The sequence below is a fragment of the Phocoena phocoena genome, chromosome 10 (genome assembly GCF_963924675.1).
Source record: "Phocoena phocoena chromosome 10, mPhoPho1.1, whole genome shotgun sequence".
Taxonomy (NCBI): Eukaryota; Metazoa; Chordata; class Mammalia; order Artiodactyla; family Phocoenidae; genus Phocoena; species Phocoena phocoena.
Window position 1 is genome coordinate 60667405 of NC_089228.1, and position 24748 is coordinate 60692152.

The 24748-nt window shown below is 37.2% G+C and overlaps 1 protein-coding gene across 1 annotated transcript in view; it reads right to left on the reverse strand.

The window, feature by feature from the left end:
• PRIM2 (DNA primase subunit 2) overlaps positions 1-24748 on the reverse strand; it is a 308700-nt gene that overhangs the window by 281616 nt on the left and 2336 nt on the right. The window contains exons 3-4 of the mRNA XM_065885111.1: positions 22354-22433; positions 20892-21012 (exon numbers count right to left, since the gene is read on the reverse strand). Of these exons, the coding sequence (XP_065741183.1) occupies positions 20892-21012; positions 22354-22433 (201 nt within the window). The remainder of the gene's footprint in view (positions 1-20891; positions 21013-22353; positions 22434-24748) is intronic.

Below are 24748 nucleotides of genomic sequence, written 5' to 3' on the forward strand. Positions count from 1 at the left end.
CCGCATAGCACAGGGAGATCAGCTTGGTGCTTTGTGACCACCTAGAGGGGTGGAGTGGGATAGGGAGGGAGGGAGACGCAAGAGGGAAGAGATATGGGGATATATGTATACATATAACTCATTCACTTTGTTATAAAGCAGAAACTAACAACCACTGTAAAGCAGTTATACTCCAATAAAGATGTTTTAAAAAAAAAACCACTGTGAGAATTATAAAAGTATCATACTTGTGGAGTCTGCCTATTATAAAGGAAGCCCTGTGTTAATGCTTTCATTTAAATCATTTGGAAAGAAGTTGAAGGTACAATTATAACAGAAACACAAAGAGCTCTGTCTAAATCACAAATTTTTCTAAATAAAAAAGAGAACAAATTGAAATCTGCTAACCAGCATAACCCCTCAAATTCAGTTCAACACAAAAAGTTCATTTAATATATAATACATATACAGTGATTTATAATAATACTAACGCTGAGAAAGGATAAGTACTCCATGTAACTGTACTGATCTTAAAGATTACCCAGTATTCATGAAACAGAACAGAGGCAAATCTTTTGAAATGACTACTACTTTCTCTCAAAATTAACTCATACGTTTACTCAACTCTCAAAGAGAACACCGTGCTTGGAACCCTTAGGCAATTCAACTCCAGCTTGCCTACTTCATGCTCTTGGGACATACAACTTACTTCCCCACTCTGAAGACAAACGTGCCCCTTCATCTGGTTACTAATGGTTACTAATCCTTTCCCTCCTCAGTCCCCTTTAGACCTGGACGTCCACCGAGTGCTTCACGAGAGTGTGTCTAACCACCGTTACGCCCTCCTCCAGGCCCCTCTCCACTCCCCTCACGGGCAATGCCCCATCAGAAGTCCTGTGGAAGGCATCCAGGCTTATCACACATGTGTTCTCTAGTGTGTCCTGTTCTTATGTCTGTGCGTCCTGCCTCAGCTCTACCATCACACTCCCTATTGGTTAAAATTTATTCTGTGTCAAAGAGAGAGATTAAAGGTACACATATTTCTCCACTTTGCAGGCACCACATTAAAATCACTTTGTGACTTACTGATAGGCTTATAATAATTTGTAAACATGTCACAGAGGGTAAGGTATAAAGATATTCATGTACATCACAGAAATGACATTTTCATATTTTAAGTAATAGGAATAGAGTTGACCACATGATGGATGCACATTCCAAAAGAGCTTCAGCAACCCAAATGAAATCAACTAACAATGGAAACAGTATAAGGGTCAAAATGATCAGAAAACCATGTCCACCACAAGGCCAACTTGCAAATATCTAAGACATAACCACACACAACTACACACATAAAACTATTAAATCAATGTAAAAATCAATGTTCCAATGTTAACTGGAAAAAAGCAACCAAAAGTTCCTAGTAAATTCATATAACTGACATTTTCAATAACAAATGACAACTTAAACTTTAATTCGTGTTCACTGCAAAGAAGTTATCAGCCAAAAATGACATAAAATAACTTCTAAGATAGATGAAATTCAGATTTCAAACTACAGGGGATAAGAAACAAATTATAAGGTTCACGATAAGGAAAGCTATTTTAAAATAAACAAAAGTAAGCAGTTCAAAGTTTACACATACTTATTTTCAGTGAGCCAGGCAATAAGGCTACCAACCACGCTTGCCTTCTCTCAAAACCCTCACTCCCTGAACACATTTGGCAACTGACCAACACCTGTTCTATTTAACACACAGTGGAGTTTTCATCTGTGACACACAAAATCCTCTCCAACCTGGATGCTCAGCTTCACTGTCCCTGCCACTCAGTACTATGCTCGTGAAAAGCATCCTGCCATTAGCCACTGGCATTTCAAATCAAATAAAAAAATATGTGACTGTCCTGAGAAGGTTTTTAAAAACATCAAGGTAAATTATAAGCTGCTGTCAGACTCTGAACTGCAGCAGCACAGAGACCTTTTGTCTGGGAGGCTGTCAGCTGTCAAAGCCTGACCTTTGCCTAACTGGTCAGCTAAGGAAGCATTAACACAATCTGTTTAACCCCTTCCATTCATCTTTAACGTGACATAAGGTTAAGTCAATCAACTCAGCAATGAGAGGTCCAAAACAGTCCCCACAGACAGCAATATCTACTCATTTCTTATCCTTCCAAGAAATTTCGGTTTTAAAATCCAAGTTATTTACACATAAGTCCAAGAATGAAAAATATCAGTTTTTCTTTTTTGAATACTTCATATTAAGGCTTTCTGTTGTATGTCATGAAGATTCAAAAGCTACCAGATATTAGAAACCCAAATATAGACTAAATGAGCCAAAGTATCAAAGGACTGCCAGTGCCAGAAAGAGAACACAAGAGTCCCACATCTGATAACTGGCCTCATTTTCACCTCCTCCAAATTTGTATCCCATAAAATTACATCAGCCATGGCAAACTGAACAAAAACAAAATTTAAAAGAAAAAACTATGCAAAGAAATTAATTATCCCTTTTTCCATACATATTTCTCCATGAAAGCAAACATAATGCAATTTAGTTATAACACTGCATCTCCTCCTAATGTAAAAATGTCATTGCAGGCAGTTCCCTGGTGGTCCAGTGGTTAAGACTCAGTGGTCCCAATGCAGGGGGCCCTGGTTCAATCCCTGGTCAGGAAACTAGATCCCACATGCCGCAACTAAGAGCTCACATGCCACAACTAAGACCCGGCGCAGCCAAATAAAGAAATAAATAAATATTTTTTTTAAACGGCATTGCAGCATTAATGAAACTGAAAAGATGGAAAAATGCACACAAACACAGCACACAAGCACTTGAAGACCAGACAGACTCTAAGATGCGTATGCCAGTGGTCCAGCTTCTGTGACACGAAAACCAAGATGGCCTGTGGCTCTCCACCTGCTGCTGTTTCCTTCTGCTTCGGCTTAGGCAGCAGGGCCTATTATACATCCGAGACTAGCTTATGTGACAAATGCTAGTAACTTTTCCCTACACTTGCTTTGTCCTGAGTCTAAAACATGGGTCCTGAGCCCAAAAGCATCACTGACACCTGTTTTAACACAACAGTTCTCAAAGCAAACCAAATATGCTAACCAAAGTGAAGGAAATGTGCATGTTCCTATTAATTATAAAAGTCTGGAAACTGGAAGGACTACAGGGATTGAGGTGCAAGCTAATCAACAGCACCTGAATTCAAGTGCCTTACTTGCCAGGATGAGGTGCCATGGAAGAGTACCAGGAGAAGAGGGGAACAGGTCTCTGCCAGGAAAGTGATTGCAGTCTGCCCCAGGAATGACTTTTCTGCCAGGCGCCCTACAACACTTTCTCACTCTACCTGCCATGAATCCCCAACAGCTACAACCACTTGATCAAGTTTTATCTATAGTGTTTATTTCAAAAAGCAAAGGCATAATGTTTTTCACACTCTCCACACCTTCATCCAAGGTTCTGATAAATCCCCTCAAACAACTAGCTCTATCTTATCCCCCCACCTAAAATCACTGAACTAGAAAAACCAAAACAGTCACCCAAGAAGCCAAAGTTACTGTTCTTTTTAGAAACTGTACAGGACGCCCATCCATCATGATGTACAAATGTGGACAGTAATGTTCCCTTCAGTCAATCTTCCAATTTTATACATATTTCTACATCTTACTTTAATGTATATGTTTATTAAGATGCACCTCAAATGACATGGAGAATGCAATAGTAAATAAATAATTATAGCAAGCAGATTAGAAACAACGAGAGTAGTATTAAAAACCAATCATGATTGCAAACACACTTGTTAAAAGTATGCATATATTTTCCATAAATTACTGTTTCCTAAAATAAAAACCCCAAATAGATGTTTTTTTTTAATTGCAAAACATACCAATCTAATAACCTCAAAGTTTTCCAACATATAGGCATTTACTGCCTCTGTGTCCTCCTTAACATCACTAGTGAACATACATGTCAGGCACACTACTAAATACACCATACACTCTATCTCCTTTAAACCTCACAAATCTGTGAAGTGGGGATTGTGATTATCCCCATTTTGAAGATGAGGAAACTGAAAAACAGATTCAAAATTACATAGCTGACTGTCAAGTCTGGATTGAATTTTATGCTACTTATAAACCAATAAGTTTGCCTATTACTGTTTAATGCAGGCAGGCAGAAGACACAGACTCCTGCATTAGAGACACAGACCTTTATTATCCACAGTGCAGGAAGCAGCAAAAGAACCAGCATGTTTGTGTGGTTCTCCTTCCCCCAGGGGCAACATGACACAGCACAGATGGATGCTCGGAGTACAGTGAGGTTGCACTGCAGCTAAGGAGCCCTGGGAACCAGTCACTTTCATAGCAGGCAGTAAGCGAGCCTCCTCTATGTACCAGGAAGACATTACCTCATCCCTCGAGGTTGCCTGCTAAAAACACAGCTGTGAGAAACGGCCCAGGTAAAGACTGCTCACGACCCTGCATTCCTAACATACCCAGCAAGATGTGCAAGAGCAGGAGAGACCCGTGGAGGAGGGTTTTTCCCGACACTGATATGTGCTGGACTGCTAACTATCATTAATAAAATACATTCCAAAAGTTTAACTTTTTTCCCTAAATTTAAAATTATAATTGTTGAGATTGCTGAGGCCTCTGGTTAAAAATGGTAAACTGAACATATACATTTACCTCCACAACAAAATAAAAATGACAACAAAAGTGTAAAAAGGCTATAAACCACAAAGGACAAACAAAATAGTGGAAAAGAAAGGTCTACATATTTTTGGAAAGGAGATGAAAGTGCATTAACTGATTTAGAAAGAAAGAGGAACCTACAACTTAACCCTGGAGAAAATGATACTGAAAAGAAGAAAGCCAATATGACCACAGAGAGCACACAAAATCATGAATTAGAAACACCACATACAAAGGAAAGATGTAAGTCAGGGAATGCAAAAAAAATAAAGAAAAGTCACCACAGTGAGCAGTGGGCTCCTGCTCTCAGATACAAGAACATCAGCACTAAGACATAAATCACTGTGGAAGAACACTGGAGGCTTCCTCTGAAACACTGACTTTGGCAGGGGTCATCCAACAATCAAATATTAAAAAAAAAAAAAAAAAGAGATCAAATATCCAATAGTAAATAAGCATCATATACACCTGCATGAGCACATAAAACCCAATCTTCCAATTTACTTTTTCACATCTCAATCTTAAATAAAAACAAATAGTCGGGCTTCCCTGGTGGCGCAGTGGTTGGGAGTCCGCCTGCCGATGCAGGGGACACGGGTTCATGCCCTGGTCCAGGAGGATCCCACATGCCACAGAGCAGCTGGGCCGTGAGCCATGGCCGCTGGGCCTGCACGTCCAGAGCCTGTGCTCCACAGCAGGAGAGGCCACAGCGGTGAGAAGCCCGCGTACCACAAGAAAAAAAAAAACAGTCAAGGATCATTAAACATTCAAGGAAAAATTCAACACAAAGGACTATCTAAAACGGATGAACTAAATAAAGGAATGAGAGGTAAAGAGACAACTAATGGAGCAGAAGACAACTAATAATCTTTAAAAGAAAGAAGAAAATATATACATGAAGCAAAAACAGAAGCCTATAAAAAGGAGAACCAGAAAGGACTATTAGAAACTAAAGACAGGAGGACAGCAGACAGCAGAAACAAGAAGAACTACAATCCTGCAGCCTGTGGAAAAGAAACCACATTCACAGAAAGATAGAAAAGATGAAAAGGCAGAGGGCTATGTACCAGATGAAGGAACAAGATAAAACCCCAGAAAAACAACTAAATGAAGTGGAGATAGGCAACCTTCCAGAAAAAGAATTCTGAATAATGACAGTGAAGATGATCGAGGACCTCGGAAAAAGAATGGAGGCAAAGATCGAGAAGATGCAAGAAATGTTTAACAGAGACCTAGAAGAATTAAAGAACAAACACACAGAGATGAACAATACAATAACTGAAATGAAAACTACACTAGAAGGAATCAATAGCAGAATAACTGAGGCAGAAGAACAGATAAGTGACCTGGAAGACAGAATGGTGGAATTCACTACTGCAGAACAGAATAAGGAAAAAAGAATGAAAAGAAATGAAGACAGCCTAAAAGACCTCTGGGACAACATTAAATGCAACTAAATTCGCATTACAGGGGTCCCAGAAGAAGAGAGAGAGAAAGAACCAGAGAAAATACTTGAAGAGATTATAGTCCAAAACTTCCCTAACATGGGAAAGGAAATAGCCACCCAAGTCCAGGAAGCGCAGAGAGTCCCATACAGGATAAACCCAAGGAGAAACACGCCAAGACACATAGTAATCAAGTTGACAAAAATTAAAGACAAAGAAAAATTATTGAAAGCAACAAGGGAAAAACGACAAATAACATACAACAGAACTTCCATAAGGTTAACAGCTGATTTCTCAGCAGAAACTCTACAAGCCAGAAGGGAGTGGCATGACATATTTAAAGCGATGAAAGGGAAAAACCTACAACTAAGATTACTCTACCCAGCAAGGATCTCATTCAGATTCCATGGAGAAATCAAAAGCTTTACAGACAAGCAAAAGCTAAGAGAATTCAGCACCACCAAACCAGCTCTACAACAAATGTTAAAGAAACTTCTCTAACTGGGAAACACAAGAGAAGAAAAGGACCTATAAAAAACAAACCAAAAACAATTAAGAAAATGGTAATAGGGACATACATATTGATAATTACCTTAAACGTGAACGGATTAAATGCTCCAACCAAAAGACACAGGCTCAGTGAATGGATACAAAAACAAGACCCATATATAAGCTGTCTACGTAAGACCCACTTCAGACCTAGGGACACATACAGACTGAAAGTGAGGGGATGGAAAAAGATATTCCATGCAAATGGAAATCAAAAGAAAGCTGGAGTAGCAATACTCATATCAGATAAAATAGACTTTAAAATAAAGAATGTTACAAGAGACAAGGAAGGACACTACATAATGATCAAGGGATCAATCTAAGAAGAAGATATAACAATTATAAATATCTATGCACCCAACATACGAGCACCTAAATACATAAGGCAACTGCTAACAGCTATAAAAGAGAAAATCGACAGTAACACAATAATAGTGGGGGACTTTAAAACCTCACTTACACCAATGGAAAGATCATCCAAAATGAAAATAAATAAGGAAACAGAAGCTTTAAATGACACAACAGACCAAAAAGATTTAATTGATATTTATAGGACATTTCATCCAAAAATAGCAGATTACACTTTTTTCTCAAGTGCACACGGAACATTCTCCACGATACATCACATCTTGGGTCACAAATCAAGCCTCAGTAAATTTAAGCAAATTAAAATCATATCAAGCATCTTTTCTGACCACAACGCTATGAGATTAAAAATGAATTACAGGCAAAAAAACGTAAAAAACACAAACACATGGAGGCTAAACAATACGTTACTAAATAACCAAGAGAACACTGAAGAAATCAAAGAGGAAATCAAAAAATACCTAGAGACAAACGACAATGAAAACACGATGATCCAAAACCTATGGGATGCAGCAAAACCAGTTCTAAGAGGGACATGTATAGCTATACAAGCCTACCTCAAGAAACAAAAATCTCAAATAAACAATCTAACCTTACACCTAAAGCAACTACACAAAGAAGGACAAACAAAACCCATAGTTAGCAGAAGGAAAGAAATCATAAAGATCAGAGCAGAAATAAATGAAATAGAAACAAAGAAAACAATAGCAAAGATCAATAAAACTAAATGCTGGTTCTTTCAGAAGATAAACAAAATTGATAAACCATTAGCCAGACTCACCAAGAAAAAGAGGGAGAAGACTCAAATCAATAAAATTCAAAATGAAAAAGGAGAAGTTACAACAGACACCACAGAAATACAAAGCATACTCAGAGACTACTACAAGCAATGCTATGCCAATAAAATGGACAACCTGGAAGAAATGGACAAATACTTAGAAAGGTATAACCTTCCAAGACTGAACCAGGAGGAAATACAAAATATGAACAGACCAATCACAAATAATGAAATTGAAACTGTGATTAAAAACCTTCCAACAAACAAAAGTCCAGGACCAGATGCCTTCACAGGTGAATTCTATCAAACATTTAGAGAAGAGCTAACACCCAGCCTTCTCAAACTCTTCCAAAAAATTGCAGAGGAAGGAACACTCCCAAACTCATTCTATGAGGCCACCATCATCACCCTGATACCAAAACCAGACAAAGATACTACAAAAAAAGAAAATTACAGACCAATATCACTGATGAATATAGATACAAAAATCCTCAACAAAATACTAGCAAACACAATCCAACAACACATTAAAAGGATCATACACTACAGTCAAGTGGGATTTATCCCAGGGATGCAAAGATTCTTCCATATACACAAATCAATCAATGTGATACACCATATCAACACACTGAAGAATAAAAACCATATGATTATCTCAATAGATGCAGAAAAAGCTTTTATCATTTATGATAAAAACTCTCCAGAAAGTGGGCACAGAGGGAACCTACCTCAATAAAATAAAGGCCATATACAACAAACCCACAGCAAACATCACTCTCAATAGTGAAAAACTGAAAGCATTTCCTCTAAGATCAGGAACAACACAAGGATGTCCACTCTCACCACTATTACCCAAGATAGTTTTGGAAGTGCTAGCCACGGCAATCAGAGAAGAAAAAGAAATAAAAGGACTACAAATTGGAAAAGAAGAACTGTCACTGTTTGCAGATGACATGATACTATACACAGAGAATCCTAAAGATGCCACCAGAAACTACCAGAGCTAATCAACTAATTTGGTAAAGTAGCAGGATACAAAATTAATGCACAGAAATCTCCTGTATTCCTACACACTAATGATCAAAAATCTGAAAGAGAAATTAAGGAAACACTCCCATTTACCGTTGTAACAAAAAGAATAAAATACCTAGGAATAAACCTACCTAGGGAGACAAAAGACCTGTATGCAGAAAACTATAAGACACAGATGAAAGAAATTAAAGATGATACCAACAGAGAGATATACCATGTCCTTAGATTGGAAGAATCAATATTGTGAAAATGACTATACTACCCAAAGCAATCTACAGATTCAATGCAATCCCTATCAAACTACCAATGGCATTTTTCACAGAACTAGAACAAAAAACTTCACAATTTGTGTGGAAACAAAAAAGACCCCAAATAGCCAAAGCAGTCTTGAGGGAAGAAAACGGAGCTGGAGGAATCAGACTCCCTGACTTCAGACTATACTACAAAGCTACAATAATCAAGACAATATGGTACTGGCACAAAAATAGAAACATAGATCAATGGAACAAGACAGAAAGCCCAGAGATAAACCCACGTACCTATGGTCAACTAATCTATGACAAAGGAGGCAAGGATATACAATGGAGAAAGACAGTCTCTTCAATAAGTGGTGCTGGGAAAACTGGACAGCTACATATAAAGGAAGAAAATTGGAACACTCCCTAACACTGTACACAAAAATAAACTCAAAATGGATTAGAGACCTAAATGTAAGATCAGACACTATAAAACTCTTAGAGAAAAACATAGGAAGAACACTCTTTGACATAAATCACAGCAAGATCTTTTTTGATCCACTTCCTAGAGTAATGTAAAGAAAAACAAAAATAAACAAATGGGACCTAATGAAACTTCAAAGCTTTTGCACAGCAAAGGAATACATAAACAAGACGAAAAGACAACCCTCAGAATGGGAGAAAATATTTGCAAACAAATCAACAGACAAAGGATTAATCTCCAAAATATATAAACAGCTCATGCAGTTCAATATTAGAAAAACAAACAACCCAATACAAAAATGGGCAGAAGACCTAAATAGACATTTCTCCAAAGAAGACATACAGATGTCCAAAAGCACATGAAAAAGTGTTCAACATCACTAATTATTAGAGAAATGCAAATCAAAACTACAATGAGGTATCACCTCACACATGTTAGAATGGGCATCATCAGAAAATCTACAAACAACAAATGCTGGAGAGGGTGTGGAGAAAAGGGAACCCTCTTGCTCTGTTGGTCGGAATGTAAATTGACACAGCCACTATGGAAAACAGTATGGAGGTTCCTTAAAGAACTAAAAATAGAACTACCATACCACCCAGCAATCCCACTACTGGGCATATACCCTGAGAAAACCATAATTCAAAAAGACACATACATCCCAATGTTCATTGCAGCACTATTTACAATAGCCAGGTCATGGAAGCCACATAAATGCCCATCGACAGACGAATGGATAATGAAGATGTGGTACATATATACAATGGAATATTACTCAGCCATAAAAAGAAACGAAACTGGGTCATTTGTTGAGACATGGATCGATCTAGAGACTGTCATATAGAGTGAAGTAAGTCAGAAAGAGAAAAAGAAATATCGTATATTAACGCATATATGTGGAACCTAGAAAAATGGTACAGATGAACAGGTTTGCAGGGCAGAAACTGAGACACAGATGTACAGAAAAACATATGGACACCAAGGGGGAAAAGCGGCCCGGGGGTGGGGCGTGGCGGTGGTAGTGTGATGAACTGGGCGATTGGGATTGACATGTATACACTGATGTGTATAAAATTGATGACTAATAAGAACCTGCTTAAAAAGCAGTAAAAAAAATAAATTAAAGACAAGACATCAAAAAAGAAACACAATAAATGTTGGCAAGCATGCAGAGAAAAGAGAACCCTTATACACTGCTGATGGGAATGCAAATTGGTGCAGCCACTGTGGAAAACAGTATGGAGGTTTCTGAAAAAACTAAAAATAGAACTACCATATGACCTGGCAGTTCCACCCCTGGGTATATATCTGAAAGAAACAAAAACACTCATTCAAAATGATACATGCACCCCAATGTTCATAGCAACATTATTTAGAATTGCCAAGATATGGAAGCAATCTAAGTGTCCATCAACACATGAATGGATACACACAATGGAATACTACTCAGCCATGAAAAAGAATTAAATTTTGCCATTTGCAGCAACATGCATGAACTTGGAGGACATTATGCTAAGTGAAATAAGTCAGAGGAAGACAAATACTGTTATGATATCACTTATACATGGTTACCAGCAACGGGGCGGGGGGGGGATGTGAGGGACAATACAGGAGTGGGGGAGTGGAAGACATAAATTATTGAGTATAAGATAGGCTCAAGGATGTATTGTACAACACAAGGAATTCAACCAATATTTTGTAATAATTGTAAATGGAAAGTAACCTTTAAAAATTGTATAAAAAATTTTAAATAAAAAATAAATATATAAAATTAAAGACAGGAGAACAGGGGGAAAAAAAGATTTATAAAACAGTTGAAGAACTTTCCTAGAAAATAAAAAGATTAACTGGATGTTAAAACAAAAAGGAAAATAAGACAAGAAATTCAGGAGGTCCAAATTCTAACAAACAAGAAATTATAAAGAAAGAGCAATGAAAAACAAAAGCAAAGAAATGATCAAATCCATAACAAAAACAAATGTTCTAAACAGAAGAACCCAAGTATTCAGATTAAAGGGCCTATGAAGTTCCCATCCAAGAATGAAAAACAATTCAGACATCATCATGAAATTTCACAAACCTGAGTGGGAGGTGGGAGGGCCAAACTACAGAAAGTGAGACACAGTTCAAATGGAAACAAAAAGAAAGCTAGGGTAGCAATACTTATATCAGACAAAATAGACTTTAAAACAAAGTCTGTAACAAGAGACAAAGAAGAACATTACATAATGATCAAGGGATCAATCCAGTAAGAAGATATAACAACTGTAAATACATATACACCCCACATGGGAGCACCTAAATACAAAAATGCAAGTATTAATAAACATAAAGAGACAATAACAAAATAATAGTAGGGGACTTTAACACTCACTTACATTAAGGGACAGATCATCCAGACAGAAACTCATTAAGGAAACACTGGTGTTCAATGACACATAAGAACAGATGAACTTAACAGATATATAGAGAGCAATCCATCCAAAAGCAGCAGAATACATTCTTTTCAAGTGCACATAAAACATTCCCTAGGACAGATCACATGCTAGGCAGCGAAATAGTTCCAAAAAATTTAAGAAGACTGAACTCATATCAAGCATCTTTTCCAACCACAATACTATGAGACTAGAAATCAAGTGTAAGAAAAAAAGTACCAAAAACCCCAAATACATAGAGCTTAAACAACATGCCACTAAACAACCAATGGGTCCCTGAAGAAATCAAAGAGAAAGTCAAATAACATGGAGACAAGTGAAAGGGAAACACAACAATCCAAAATCTATGGGATACAGCAAAAGCAGCTCTAAGATGGAAGTTTATAGTGATATAAATCTACCTCAAAAACCAAGAAAAATCTCAAAACAATTTAACCTTACACCTAAAGAAAGTAGAAAAAGAAAAACAAACAAAACTCAATTAGTAGAAAGAAAGAAATAATAAAAATCGGAGCAAAAATAAATGAAATAGAGACTAACTAAAAAATTAGAAAAGATCAATGAAACTAAGAACCTATTCTTTGAAAATATAAACAAAATTGACAAACCTCTAGCCAGACTCAAGATAGAAAGAGAGGACCCAAATCAATAAAATATTAAACGAAAGAGGAAAAGTTACAACGTCACAGAAATACAAAGGATCATAAGTGATTACTACAAACAATTATACACCAATAAAATGGACAACATAGAAAAAAATGGATAAATTCCTAGAAATGCACAATCTCCCAAGACTGAATCAGGAAAAAATAGAAAATGTGAACAGACCAATTATCAGTATTAAAATTGAATCAGTGGGGCTTCCCGGGTGGCGCAGTGGTTGAGAGTCCGCCTGCCGATGCAGGGGACACGGGTTCGTGCCCCGGTCCGGGAAGATCCCACATGCCGCGGAGCGTCTGGGCCCGTGAGCCATGGCCGCTGAGCCTGCGCGTCTGGAAGCTGTACTCCACAACAGGACAGGCCACAACTATGAGAGGCCCGCGTGCCACAAAAAAAATAAATAAATAAATAAATTGAATCAGTAATCAAAAATCTCCCAGCAAACAAATGTCCAGGACCTGATGGCAACACAGGTAAACTCTACCAAAGATTTACAGAAGACCTAAAACCTATCCTTCTCAAACTACTCCAAATAACTGAAGAAGAAGGAGTATTTCTCAACTCATTCAATGAGGCCAGCATTACCATGATAGCAAAACAAGACAAAGACACCACAAATAAAAAAAAAAAATCAGTAATGAACACAGATACAAATATCCTCAACAAAATATTAGCAAAACAAATTCAACAATACAGTGAAAGGAGCATACATTATGATCAAATGGGATTTACCCCAGACATGCAAGGATGCTTCAGTATCTGCAAATCAATTAATGTGATGTGCAACTAACAAAGAATAAAAATCATATGATCATCTCAGTAGATGCTGAAAAAGCTTTTGACAAAATTCAACAATGATTTATGATAAAAAACGCTCAACAAAGATGGTATAGAAGGAATATACCTCAACATAATAAAGGCCCGATATGACAAACCTACAGCCAACATCATCTTCAACAGTGAAAAGCTGAAAGCATTTCCTTTAAGATCAGAACAAGACAAGAGCGTCCACTCTCACCACTTTCATTGTACATAGTATTGGAAGTCCTAGTCACAGCAATCAGACAAAAAAAAGAAATAAAAGGAATTCAAATTGTAAAGGAAGAAGTAAAACTGTCACTGTTGACAGATGACATGATACATATACAGAAAATCCTAAAGATGCCACTGAAAAACTGTTAGAACTAATAAATGAACCCAGTAAAGTTGTGGAATACAAGATGAATATACAGAAATCTATTGCATTTCTATACACTAACAATGAACTATCAGAAATTAAGAAAACTATCTCACTTACAATTGCATCCATAAGAATAAAATACCTAAGAGAGTAAATCTAACCAAGAAGGTAAAAGACCTGTACTCAGAAAACTATAAGACACTGATAAAAGAAACTAAAGATGACACAAACAAGTGGAATGATAAAGCATGCTGATAGACTGGAAGAATTAATATTTAATTCTTAATATTAATATAATATTAAAATGACCATACTACCTAAGGCAATTTACAGAGTCAAAGCAATCTCTATCAAAATACCAATGGCATTTTTCACAGCACTAAAACAAGTAATTCTAAAGTTTGTATTGAAACACGAGAGATCCCAAAGAGCCAAAGCAATCTTAAAAAAGTAAAACTGGAGGTATTGTGCTCCCTGATTTCAAGCTATATTACAAAGCTACAGTAATCAAAACAGTATGGTACTGGCACAAAAGCAGATACATAGATCAATGGGACAGAATAGAGCATCCAGAAATAAACCCACACTTATGTGGTCAATTAATCTAAAACAAAGGTTTCAAAAATATACAATGCAGAAAAGACAGCCTCTTCAATAAGTGGTGCTGAGAAAACTGGACAGGTACATGCAAAAGAATCAAACTGGACTTCTTTCTCACACCATGCACAAAAATAAACTCAAAATGGAATAAGACTTAAATGTAAGACCTGAAACCATAAAACTCCAGGAAGAAAACATAGGCAGTACATTTTTTGACGTTGGTCTTAGCAATAGTTTTTAGAATATGTCTCCTCAAGCAAGGGAAACAAAAGCAAAAATAAACAAATGTGACATCAAACTTAAAAGCTTTTGCACACCAAAGGAAACTACCAAGAAAACAAAAAGGTAACTTACTGAATGGGAGAAGATATTTTAACAATATAGCTGATAAAGTTAATATCCAAAATATACAAAGAATTCACACAATTCAACATCACAAAGACAAACAAACAACCAGATTAAAAAATGAAAAGACAAGCTGAAAAGACATGCTTCCAAAGAAGACATACGGATGGCCAATGGGCACATGAAAAGATGCTCAACATCACTACTCATCAGGGAAATGCATATCAAAACCACAAGAGATATCACCTCATACTTGTCAAAATGGCTACCATTAAAAAGACAAGTAACAAGTGTTGGTGAGGATGTGCAGAAAAGGGAGTCCTTGTGCACTCTTGATGGGATTATAAATTGGTGCAGCCACTATGGAAAACAGTATGGAGATTCCTCAATAAATTAAAAATAGAACTTCCATCATCCAGCAATTTAACTTCTGGGTAGTCACCTGAAGAAAGCAAAAACACTAATTTGAAAAGATACATGCATTCCAATGTTTACTGCAGCATTATTTACCTTAATCTAGATATGGAAGCAACCTAAGTATCCATTGAGAGAGGAATGAATGAAGAAGATATGGTGTGTATGTATATATATACACAATGGAATATTACTCAGCCACTGCCATTTGCAACAACACAGATGGATCTAGAGGGTATTATGCTAAGTGAAGTAAGTCAAACAGAGAAAAACAAATATGGTGTGATCTTATTTACATGTGCAATCTAAAACAACAAAACTAACAAAGAAAATAAAATGAAAACAGACTCATAGATACAGAGAACAAACATCTGTTTGCCAAAAGGCAGGGGGCAGGAGGTGGGTGAAACAGGTAAAGGGAATTAAGAGATAACAAGTAACTCATGGGGATGTGATTAAGGAATATAGTCAATAATGTTGTAGTAACTTTCTATGGGCACAGATGGTTACTAGACATTGTGGTGATCATTTCGTAATATATGCAAATGCCAAATCATTATGTAGGACTCCTGAAACTAACCTAATATTGTATGTAAACTATATTACAATTAAAAAGAAAAAAAGGAACACCTTGAATCAGTAACTTAAACTTCCACCTTAAGAAACTAGATGGGAAGAGCAAACTAAACCCTAAGCAAGCAGAAGGAAGGAAATAATAAAAATTTTTAATTGATAATAATAAAGAGTAATTAAAGGAATAGAAAAATGGAGAAAAAAACAAAACCAAAGTTATTTGAAAACATCAACAAAACTGACAAATGTGTACTTAAATGATCAAAAGAAAAATAGATTTAAATGGGTAAAATCAAGAATGAAAGAGAGGATATCATAACCAATCTTTAGAAATGAAAAGGATTATAAGGGAACACTATGAACAACTGTATGTGTCAATTAGATAACAGATGAAATGGACAAATTTCTAGAAAACAGGAATTACCACAACTGTCTAAAGAATTAGAAAGTTTGAACAGATCTACAACAAGTAGAGAATGAATTAGCAATTTTAAAACACCCCACAAAGAGAAGCCTATACCTAGACAGATCACTGGTAAATTCTAGCAAATGTTTTTAAAAAATTAACACCAATCTTTCACAACTTCTTCCCAAAAATAGAAGAGGAAGAGACACTTCTCAATTCACTATATGAGACCCATGTTACCCTGATACCAAAACCAGACAAAGACATCATAGGAAAACTACAGACTAATATCCCTTATCAATAAACACAATCCTCCACAAAAGACTAGCAAATCAAATGCAGCAACATATTAAAAGGATCATACAATACAGCCAAGGGGGATTTATCCCAGGAATATCCCAACAAGGTTGGTTTAACAACCAAAACTCAATTAATGTAACACACCATATTAATAAAATAAGGGATAAAGCTCTATGATCTTTTCAAAAGGTGCAGAAAAAGCACAAAATCCAACACCCTTTCATGATGAAAATGCTCAACTAAAATTAGAAAGAGATTTCCTCAATCTGGTAAAGGGCATCTACAAAACCCCACAGCTAACATCATATGTCTTGGTAAAAGACTGAATGCTTTCCCCCTAAAATCAGGAACAAGACAAGCATGTCCACTATTGCCACTTCTATCCAACACTGTACTGGAGATCCTAGCCTGGGAAAATAGGCAAAAATAAATAAAAAGCTTCCAGATTGAAAAGTAAGGATTATTTCTTTATAAGAGACATAATCTCCTAAGGAATCCACTAGAAACTATTAGAATAAATGATTTTGTAAGGGTGCAGGATACCAGATATATACAAAAATCAACTGGATTTCTATACACTAGCAATGAACATTTTAAAAATGAAATAAAGAAAACAACTCCACTTACAATGACATTAAAGAATAAAATACTTAGGTATAAATTTAACAAAAGTACATCATTTTGTTGAAAAAAATTAAAGATCTGAAGAAACAGAAAAAATTTCCATGTTCATGGAGCTGAAGACTTAATATTAAGATAGCAATACTCCCCAAATTGATCCACATAGTCTTCATAATCCTAAACCTGAACCTCAGCTGGTTTATTGGTAGAAACTGACAAGTTGATCTTAAAACTCATAAAATGCAAGGAACCCAGAAGAGCCAAAATAATCTTGAAAAAGAAGAACAGAGTGAGAAGATTCACACTTCTCTATTTCAAATCTTATTACAAAACTACAGGAGTCAATATTCAAGAGCACACAGTACCAACACAGGAGAGACACACAGCTCTAACTAACAAAATTGAGTCCATTTATGGTCAAATGACTTTTGACAAGAGTGAAAAAACAATTCAAAGAGAAAAGAATAGCCATTTCAACAAATGATGCTGGGACAACTCGATATCCACATGCAAAAGAATGAAGTTGGGCCCCTACTTCACACCATCCACAGAAATTAACTCAAAATATAAATAGACCTAAACAGAGCTAAATGTAAGGACCAAAACTATAAAACTCTTAGAGAAAAACCATAGGAGTAAATCTTCACGACCTTCCATTAGGCAAATCCCTTTTAGATCCGACAACAAAAACACAAGTAACAAAAGATAAAAACAGGGACTTCCCTGGTGGCGCAGTGCTTAAGAATCCACCTGCCAATGCAGGGGACATGGGTTAGAGTCCTGGTCCAGGAAGATCCCACACGCCACAGGGCAACTAAGCTGTGAGCCACAACTATTGAACCTGCACTCTAGAGCCTGCAAGCCACAGTTACTGAAGCCTGCACGCCACAACTACTGAAGCCCTCGTGCCTAGAGCCCGAGCTCCACAATGAGAAGCCTGCGCGCTGCAACAAAGAATAGCCCCCACTCGCCGCAACTAGGGAGAGCCTGTGCGCAGCAGCGAAGACCCAACACAGCCAAAAATATAAATAAGTAAATAAATAAAATGTTTTCTAAAAAATGATCTTACCAAGAAAATGAAATGACAATCCTCAGAATGGGAGAAAAAAAATCTGTAAATCACATATCTTATAGTGGACTTGTATCCAGAATATGGAAAGAATATGTAACACTCAACAATAAAAAGATAACTCAGATAAAAAATAGACAAAGGATATGAATACATATTTCTCCAAAGAAAATATACAAATAATCAAATAGCACATGAAAAGATATTCAATGCCTTCAGTCACTAGGGAAATGAAAATCAAAACCACATTGAAGTATCACTTCACACCCACCAGGATGACTGTATTAAAAAAAAAAAAAGACAGCAACAATTGCTGGAGAATGTGAAACAACTAGAACCCTCACATACTAGTGAGACGTACAATGGTACAGGCACTCTGGAAAACAGTTTAGCAGTTCCTCGAAAGTTTAAATACAGAATTACCCTATAACCTAGCAATCCCACTCCCAGGTATTATATATATCTGAAACAAATAAAAAGATATCCACACAAAAATGTATATGCAAATATTCACTGCAGCATTATTCATAATAGCTAAAATGTAGAAATAACCCAATGTCCATCAACTATTGAATAGAGAAATGAATATAAAATGAAGTACTGATACATGCCACATATACAACATAGATGAAGCTTGAAAATATTATGCTAAGTGAAAGAAGCCAGTAACAAAAGATCGCAAGTTATATGAAATGTCCACTTATATGAAATGTCCAAAATAGGCAAATTCACAGAGACAGAAAGCAGATTAGCTGTTGCCAAGGGATGACAGAGTGAGAAATCGAGAGGGACGACTACTGGGCACAGGTTTCTTTTTCAGGGTAACAAAAATGTTCTAAAATCTAAGTGATGGTTGCACAACTCTATGACTATACTAAAAACCAACAAATTGTATGTTTTAAAAGAGTGAAGGTCAAGGTATGTAAATTCTATCTCAATAAGGCGATCATAAAAGATTATACTTGTGATCTCACTTATATGTGGAATCTAAAAAAGTCCAACTCACAGAGTAGAACAGTGGTTGCCAGGGGCTGGGCGGCAGAGCAGACAAGGAGATGCTGGTCACAGGGCACAAACGTCCAGTTATAAGAGGAATAAGCTCTAGGGATCTCACATACAGCGGCTATGAGAGTTGATTCTAAAGGTTCTCACCACCACAACAAAATGGTAATGATGTTGAGGTGAAGGACGTGTTAACTAACCTTATTGTGGTAAACATTTCACAACATATACGTGTATCATCACACTGTGCACCTTAAAGTGACACAACATTTGTATGTCCATTATATCTCAATAAAGCTGGGGGAAAAAAACATACCATGTAATACTATTTACATAAAGTTCAAAGACAGGCAGAATTACTTATCATATTAAAAGTCAGGATAGTGGTTATCAGGAGGGAGATGGGGTTAGTAAATGGGAGGAGGCACAAGGCAGCACAGGGTGACAGCAATGTTCTCTTTCTTAACCTTTGTGATACTTCACAGAGCTGGACAGTTATGATTTGTGCACTTTTCTGTATATGTTATACTTCAATAAAAAAGTTTTTTAAAAAAGAAAGAAACTATGGTTTTTTCTTAAAAAAATTTACCTGATCTATTGAGACAATCTAGAGTAAAGAATAAATCTTCTCACAAACACTTCTTCTCGACCTAATAAAACCATAATTTCAACAACAGTGAAAAAAATTAATTATTTTTAATATGAGAGGACAAATGGACTGTAACTGATATTAGCAATAACGGACTTCACTAAGGATCAGCATTCTAAGCAAAGTGGAAAACACAGGAGGTTTGGGTGAGACGGCTCTGAGACCAACGCTTTTCTCTGCCCAGGTAGACATTACTCAGAAACGTGATACAAACTGTGGAAGGTGCCTTGCTGGCATATGACAGACACTAAATGTCCACCAAAGGTTTATTTACTTCCCTTCACACAATCTCCTTCCCCCAACGAAATAACCCACCCTGGTTCTTGCTGCAGTGGGCACATCTACTTCTCAGCAGGACAATGTCCTTCACCTACTCCAACTTCTACTTTTTTTTACTTTATTTGGCCTCAAGACACCCATTCTAACACCCAAATAGAGTCCCAAACCATCCTACCGCCATCTGACTGCTCTAAGTTTTCCAAACAGAATTTTTCTCCCTTCCCACTGCAGCACACTCACCTAAAAGACATAAATTCTATTTCCACCCACAATAATTATCCCTGCTAAATACGCGCCCAACATTTCTTCTATTTTGTTTAATTACTACATGTAACTCATTCAGATTTGTCTACAAAATTATACCTTAAAACTATTCAGATATTTTACCGACAACTGACTTCTAAAATAAAGTATTATCCCCCAAACCTCATTGTTGGAAATAACTACTACCACTTCTCTGTTTTCTTTAGAACATTATTAGCTTTAAATTTTTGGTCTGGAAGATTCTGGCTAAAGATAAACTTTTATAAATTAAACCTTTTTGTGCTTTCATAAATCACATATTTAATACAGCAACTGAATAAATGTGCAGCTCTGGTACTAAGGAGCCTCTTTTCTTCTAGTTATGGAAGGGAGAGGTTCACTGTTGTGCAAAGCCAATAGTTATTGTTTCAGGTGGGTACTTAGGAAGAAAATGTAAAGAGAACAAACTCCACACATTAACACCAACACTTAAGGGAGGGATGAACGGTGATAACAATCGGGAATGACTTTAAAAATATACTTACAGCCTCAAACTGCAAATGGCTATCCTTTAAGAAACTCTGAATTTTGTCCTTGGGTAAAATACTGAATCGAAATCGAAGGAGATCCATTTCTTGTTGAATGAACCAGCGCCTAAGCTCTTCACTAAAATGGAGACAAGAAAATTAAAAGTGAAAAGTCCACTGACTATTTTCAAAGTCCACTGATTATTAAATCCAAGAAATTTCTATGAAACAATATTCAAACATGAGCAAGATGCCGAAAGACTGAAGTTAAAAGCATCAAGTCCTCTATTATGATAAGAGTGTGAACACATATCACATGCCACAATCTCCCTGGGATGAGTAGAATATGGGGGAGAAAGGTGTTATGAACATAAAATTAAAAGAATTAAATACAGAATACTTCGAGCCTAGCTGCATTATTATCAAATAACATAAAACAGTGCACTTCTTTTAATGTAACTGCAAAATAGCCATTTACATCAGAAAATGGGGTATCCCTTCAGTCAATGCCAAATAAACATCAAAAGTTTTTAAAGGTAACTTTATCTCTGAATGGATTATGATCAAACTATGCAAAGTAAACTCTGCTTACAGTTTTATAGTTTATAATTTCACAAAATTTAATATGCACTAGGATATCTCAATTTTTTAAATCAACATACATTAATTTATAAGACAGATGGACATTACTGTTGTTGTAAAATAATTATGCTACTTCATGTAAAATATGATTTAATTTTCTTTCCCCAAATGACTTTCACATTGTCAGCAATTCATTTACTGCATAAATTGCATAAACTGCATGTGCTTTCTTACAAAAGAAAAACTCTGGGACTAAAGCTGGTGAATAATTTCTCAGTTATTATCTTGGGATAGTCACCAATTCAAGATTCCCATTTGATAATCCTATTACCAAAAAGAAACAGAAAAGAAACATAATAATAAGTATGTAATTTAACCAAAATTAATACAGGAAAAGAAAAGTTTAAAAAAAGCAACTAACTCCTTCTCCCTCTGGGTGGCGCTATTGACTTATAAGAAACCAACTACCAAAGGAAAGATCTTAATCTAATGTGCACCAGCCCATAAATGTCAACATCTAAAGCCCTGTGCAGATTCAAGTATGTGTTTGATTCATTATTTCTTATAAATACTACCACTTTTTTTCTGGGGAAAAAAAATATCAAAAGTCCTTCCTAATGAAATCCCCTCTAATTTTAAATCCTAAATGAAGAGTCTCTCCCATAAAGTAAAAAGTGTTTTAACAGGCAAAATCTGCAAAAAAAAAAAATTTTTTTTTTATTTTTTAGTAAACAACTTGTTTCAAACAATTCTCTGCAACAGTGTTCCGCCCATGAGCCACTGGTTTCTGACATTATTCTGGGATTTCCTACAATCAGTACAATGCCTGTCAGCCCTCCTGGACCAGTTTACAACCCAAGGTGTCAGACTTGACCATGGAGGACAAAGGTATACTCACGACTGGCAGTAAGCAAGGCGTAAAATAAAGTGAGAAATGTGATCTCTTCTTCGGGGTTCATATTCATCTTCCAAGTTTTCCTTAAAAACAATGGCACATGAAAAAAATAAATGCATCGGAATAGTAAAAGGTGTAAAGAAATACTGAGTCAGCATAAGCCAATGGTAAAGCAGGAGTTTCAACAACACAGATTTCATAATATACTCCCCAGGGTGAGTACCATTTTACTTAGGTTAGCAATCAGATGAAACAGAACTGAACAACAGTACCTCCTGGGTTTGGACCCCACTATTTTCTTCCTCTTAACTTTCCTTCTCATCCAGCCTACACCCAGGCACTCACCTCTTCTACTACTTCTCACATCAACCCTCAACTGCTTTCATTTCAACCATTTGGCAAAACCTAGATTCTAAATAAATCCAAAGATACACTCTGCAGTCCTGTTCCCAAAATGCTGAGAACCTCTGGGAAAGATATATACAACTATAGGAATTTGGAACATTAAAAATTCACAGCCTCTAACCTCGACTGGACCTTTACCAACACCAAGGCATCTTTATTCAAGCTCAACACAGTCAGAGCAAACACATCCTGAGCATTTGCAAGGTACCAGGCACTGTTATAAGCATTTTTAATCCATTAGCCCATATAATCCTTTGAAAACCCCTATGAGGTGGGCATCACTATATCCTTATTTTAAAGATGAGGAAACTGAGGCAGAAAGAAGTTATATAATTTTGTCCAGGTCACAAAGCTTGTAAGCAGCAGAGCTGGGATCTGGCCTGTAACCATCTCTTTCCTCACGTCTTAAGAAAGCTGTTTCCATCTTCACTAGGTGGCCAGTGCTCCCCGCCACACCACCTTCTTCTCTCTCATCACATGACCTCACTTACTTTACAGAAGATAAAGGCCCCCCCTTCAGCCCCAAGCTCCTGCCGCCACATGCTGTACTGCCTTCCCTTCCCTCTCTGTGGACAAATCTCTCTCCTTCCTCCTACATAAAGCTAATCCCTACACTGAAACCGCATGGCCCATATGCTCTTGCCTCCTAAGGACCCTGACTTATCAAATGCTCTCTCAAAGTATCTTCAAGCTCCCTCCTCTTTTTTCTCTTCTAGATCTTTCTGCTCAGCTTACAAACGTGTTCAAGTAACCACTGTTGTATGTGTGTGTATCTTCTCTTTTTCCCTCAATTTTTTCTACACTCAGACCTACTTCCCCCGTGTCTTTTCAGCTACACGTTAGAAGAGGATGTATTCCATACCAACCTCTCACCTCTCTCCTCCAAACACCACCACTGTTCCAGCTTCTGCCTCTGCCTACAAGGTTCTACCCCGCTGATAAATCCGATGATTCTATACAACTCATCTTATTGGTTCTAAGTGTCTGAAATTGTTCCACCATGAAGACAAGAGGTCTAGATTCAGATCTTGGCTGCACTGTTTTCCATCTTATGAGCTTGGGCAAGTTACTAGCCTATCAATACCAGTTTCCTTGTCTATAAAGAGGGATGATGACAGAACCCACCCTCCTAAGACTGCTGTCTGGATTACATGAGTTAATATACGTGATGCACTTAGAACAGACTCTGGGACATGGTTAAGAACAATATGAATGTGTGCTGTTGTATCATCACCTGGGTATCATGATCATCAGTACTGAGACCCCAGCTTCCCTGGCTGCCAGAGTGGCTGATCTCCACCCCAAGGCAGCTCCTCCTCAACTGCCCTCGCAGACTCCCCCCATTCCACTCCACCTGAATGTTGTATTCCTCACATCCTGGCCTCCATCCTCTTCTCTTCTCACTCAAATGTTTCCCTGGCTGCCTCACCTACTCCTGATGATGCCAACCTTCCTCCTGAATGTGCACCCCCACCCCAGAGGTCCCCAAGTCCAGATCCGTGTGCACACCCTGCTGGCCTCAGACAGCTCCACAAGCACCTCAAAGTCATGTCGAGAACTAAACTCAGCGTCTTCCCTCTAAAAAGACTTGCCTCCCCTCCTGTATATCATCACCATCCAGCCAGCTGTCTCACCAGAAACCCAGGTGTCATTCAGAACTCTTCTCTCCCTTCTCTCTGCAGTCACTAAGATCTTCTGATTCTACCCTCTCACTCTTTCTCCAATCAGTCCTCTTACCTCCATTCAATTCACTCTCGTCATCTCCAAGTTCCTAACTAGTTTTCCCCACCAAGGATGACCCTGTCCATCTGCTGTTGGCAGTCATCTTCCCAAAATAAAAACTGTATCACATCCATCAAGATTCGGTTCCAGCACCACCTCATCTGGGAAGCCCTCCCAAACCTCCCCAACCTGAGCTAATTCTCTGTGCTCTTGGAGTTCGTCACCCTGTAATGGACAAAGCACATCTGGCAATGTCTGGAGACATGGACTG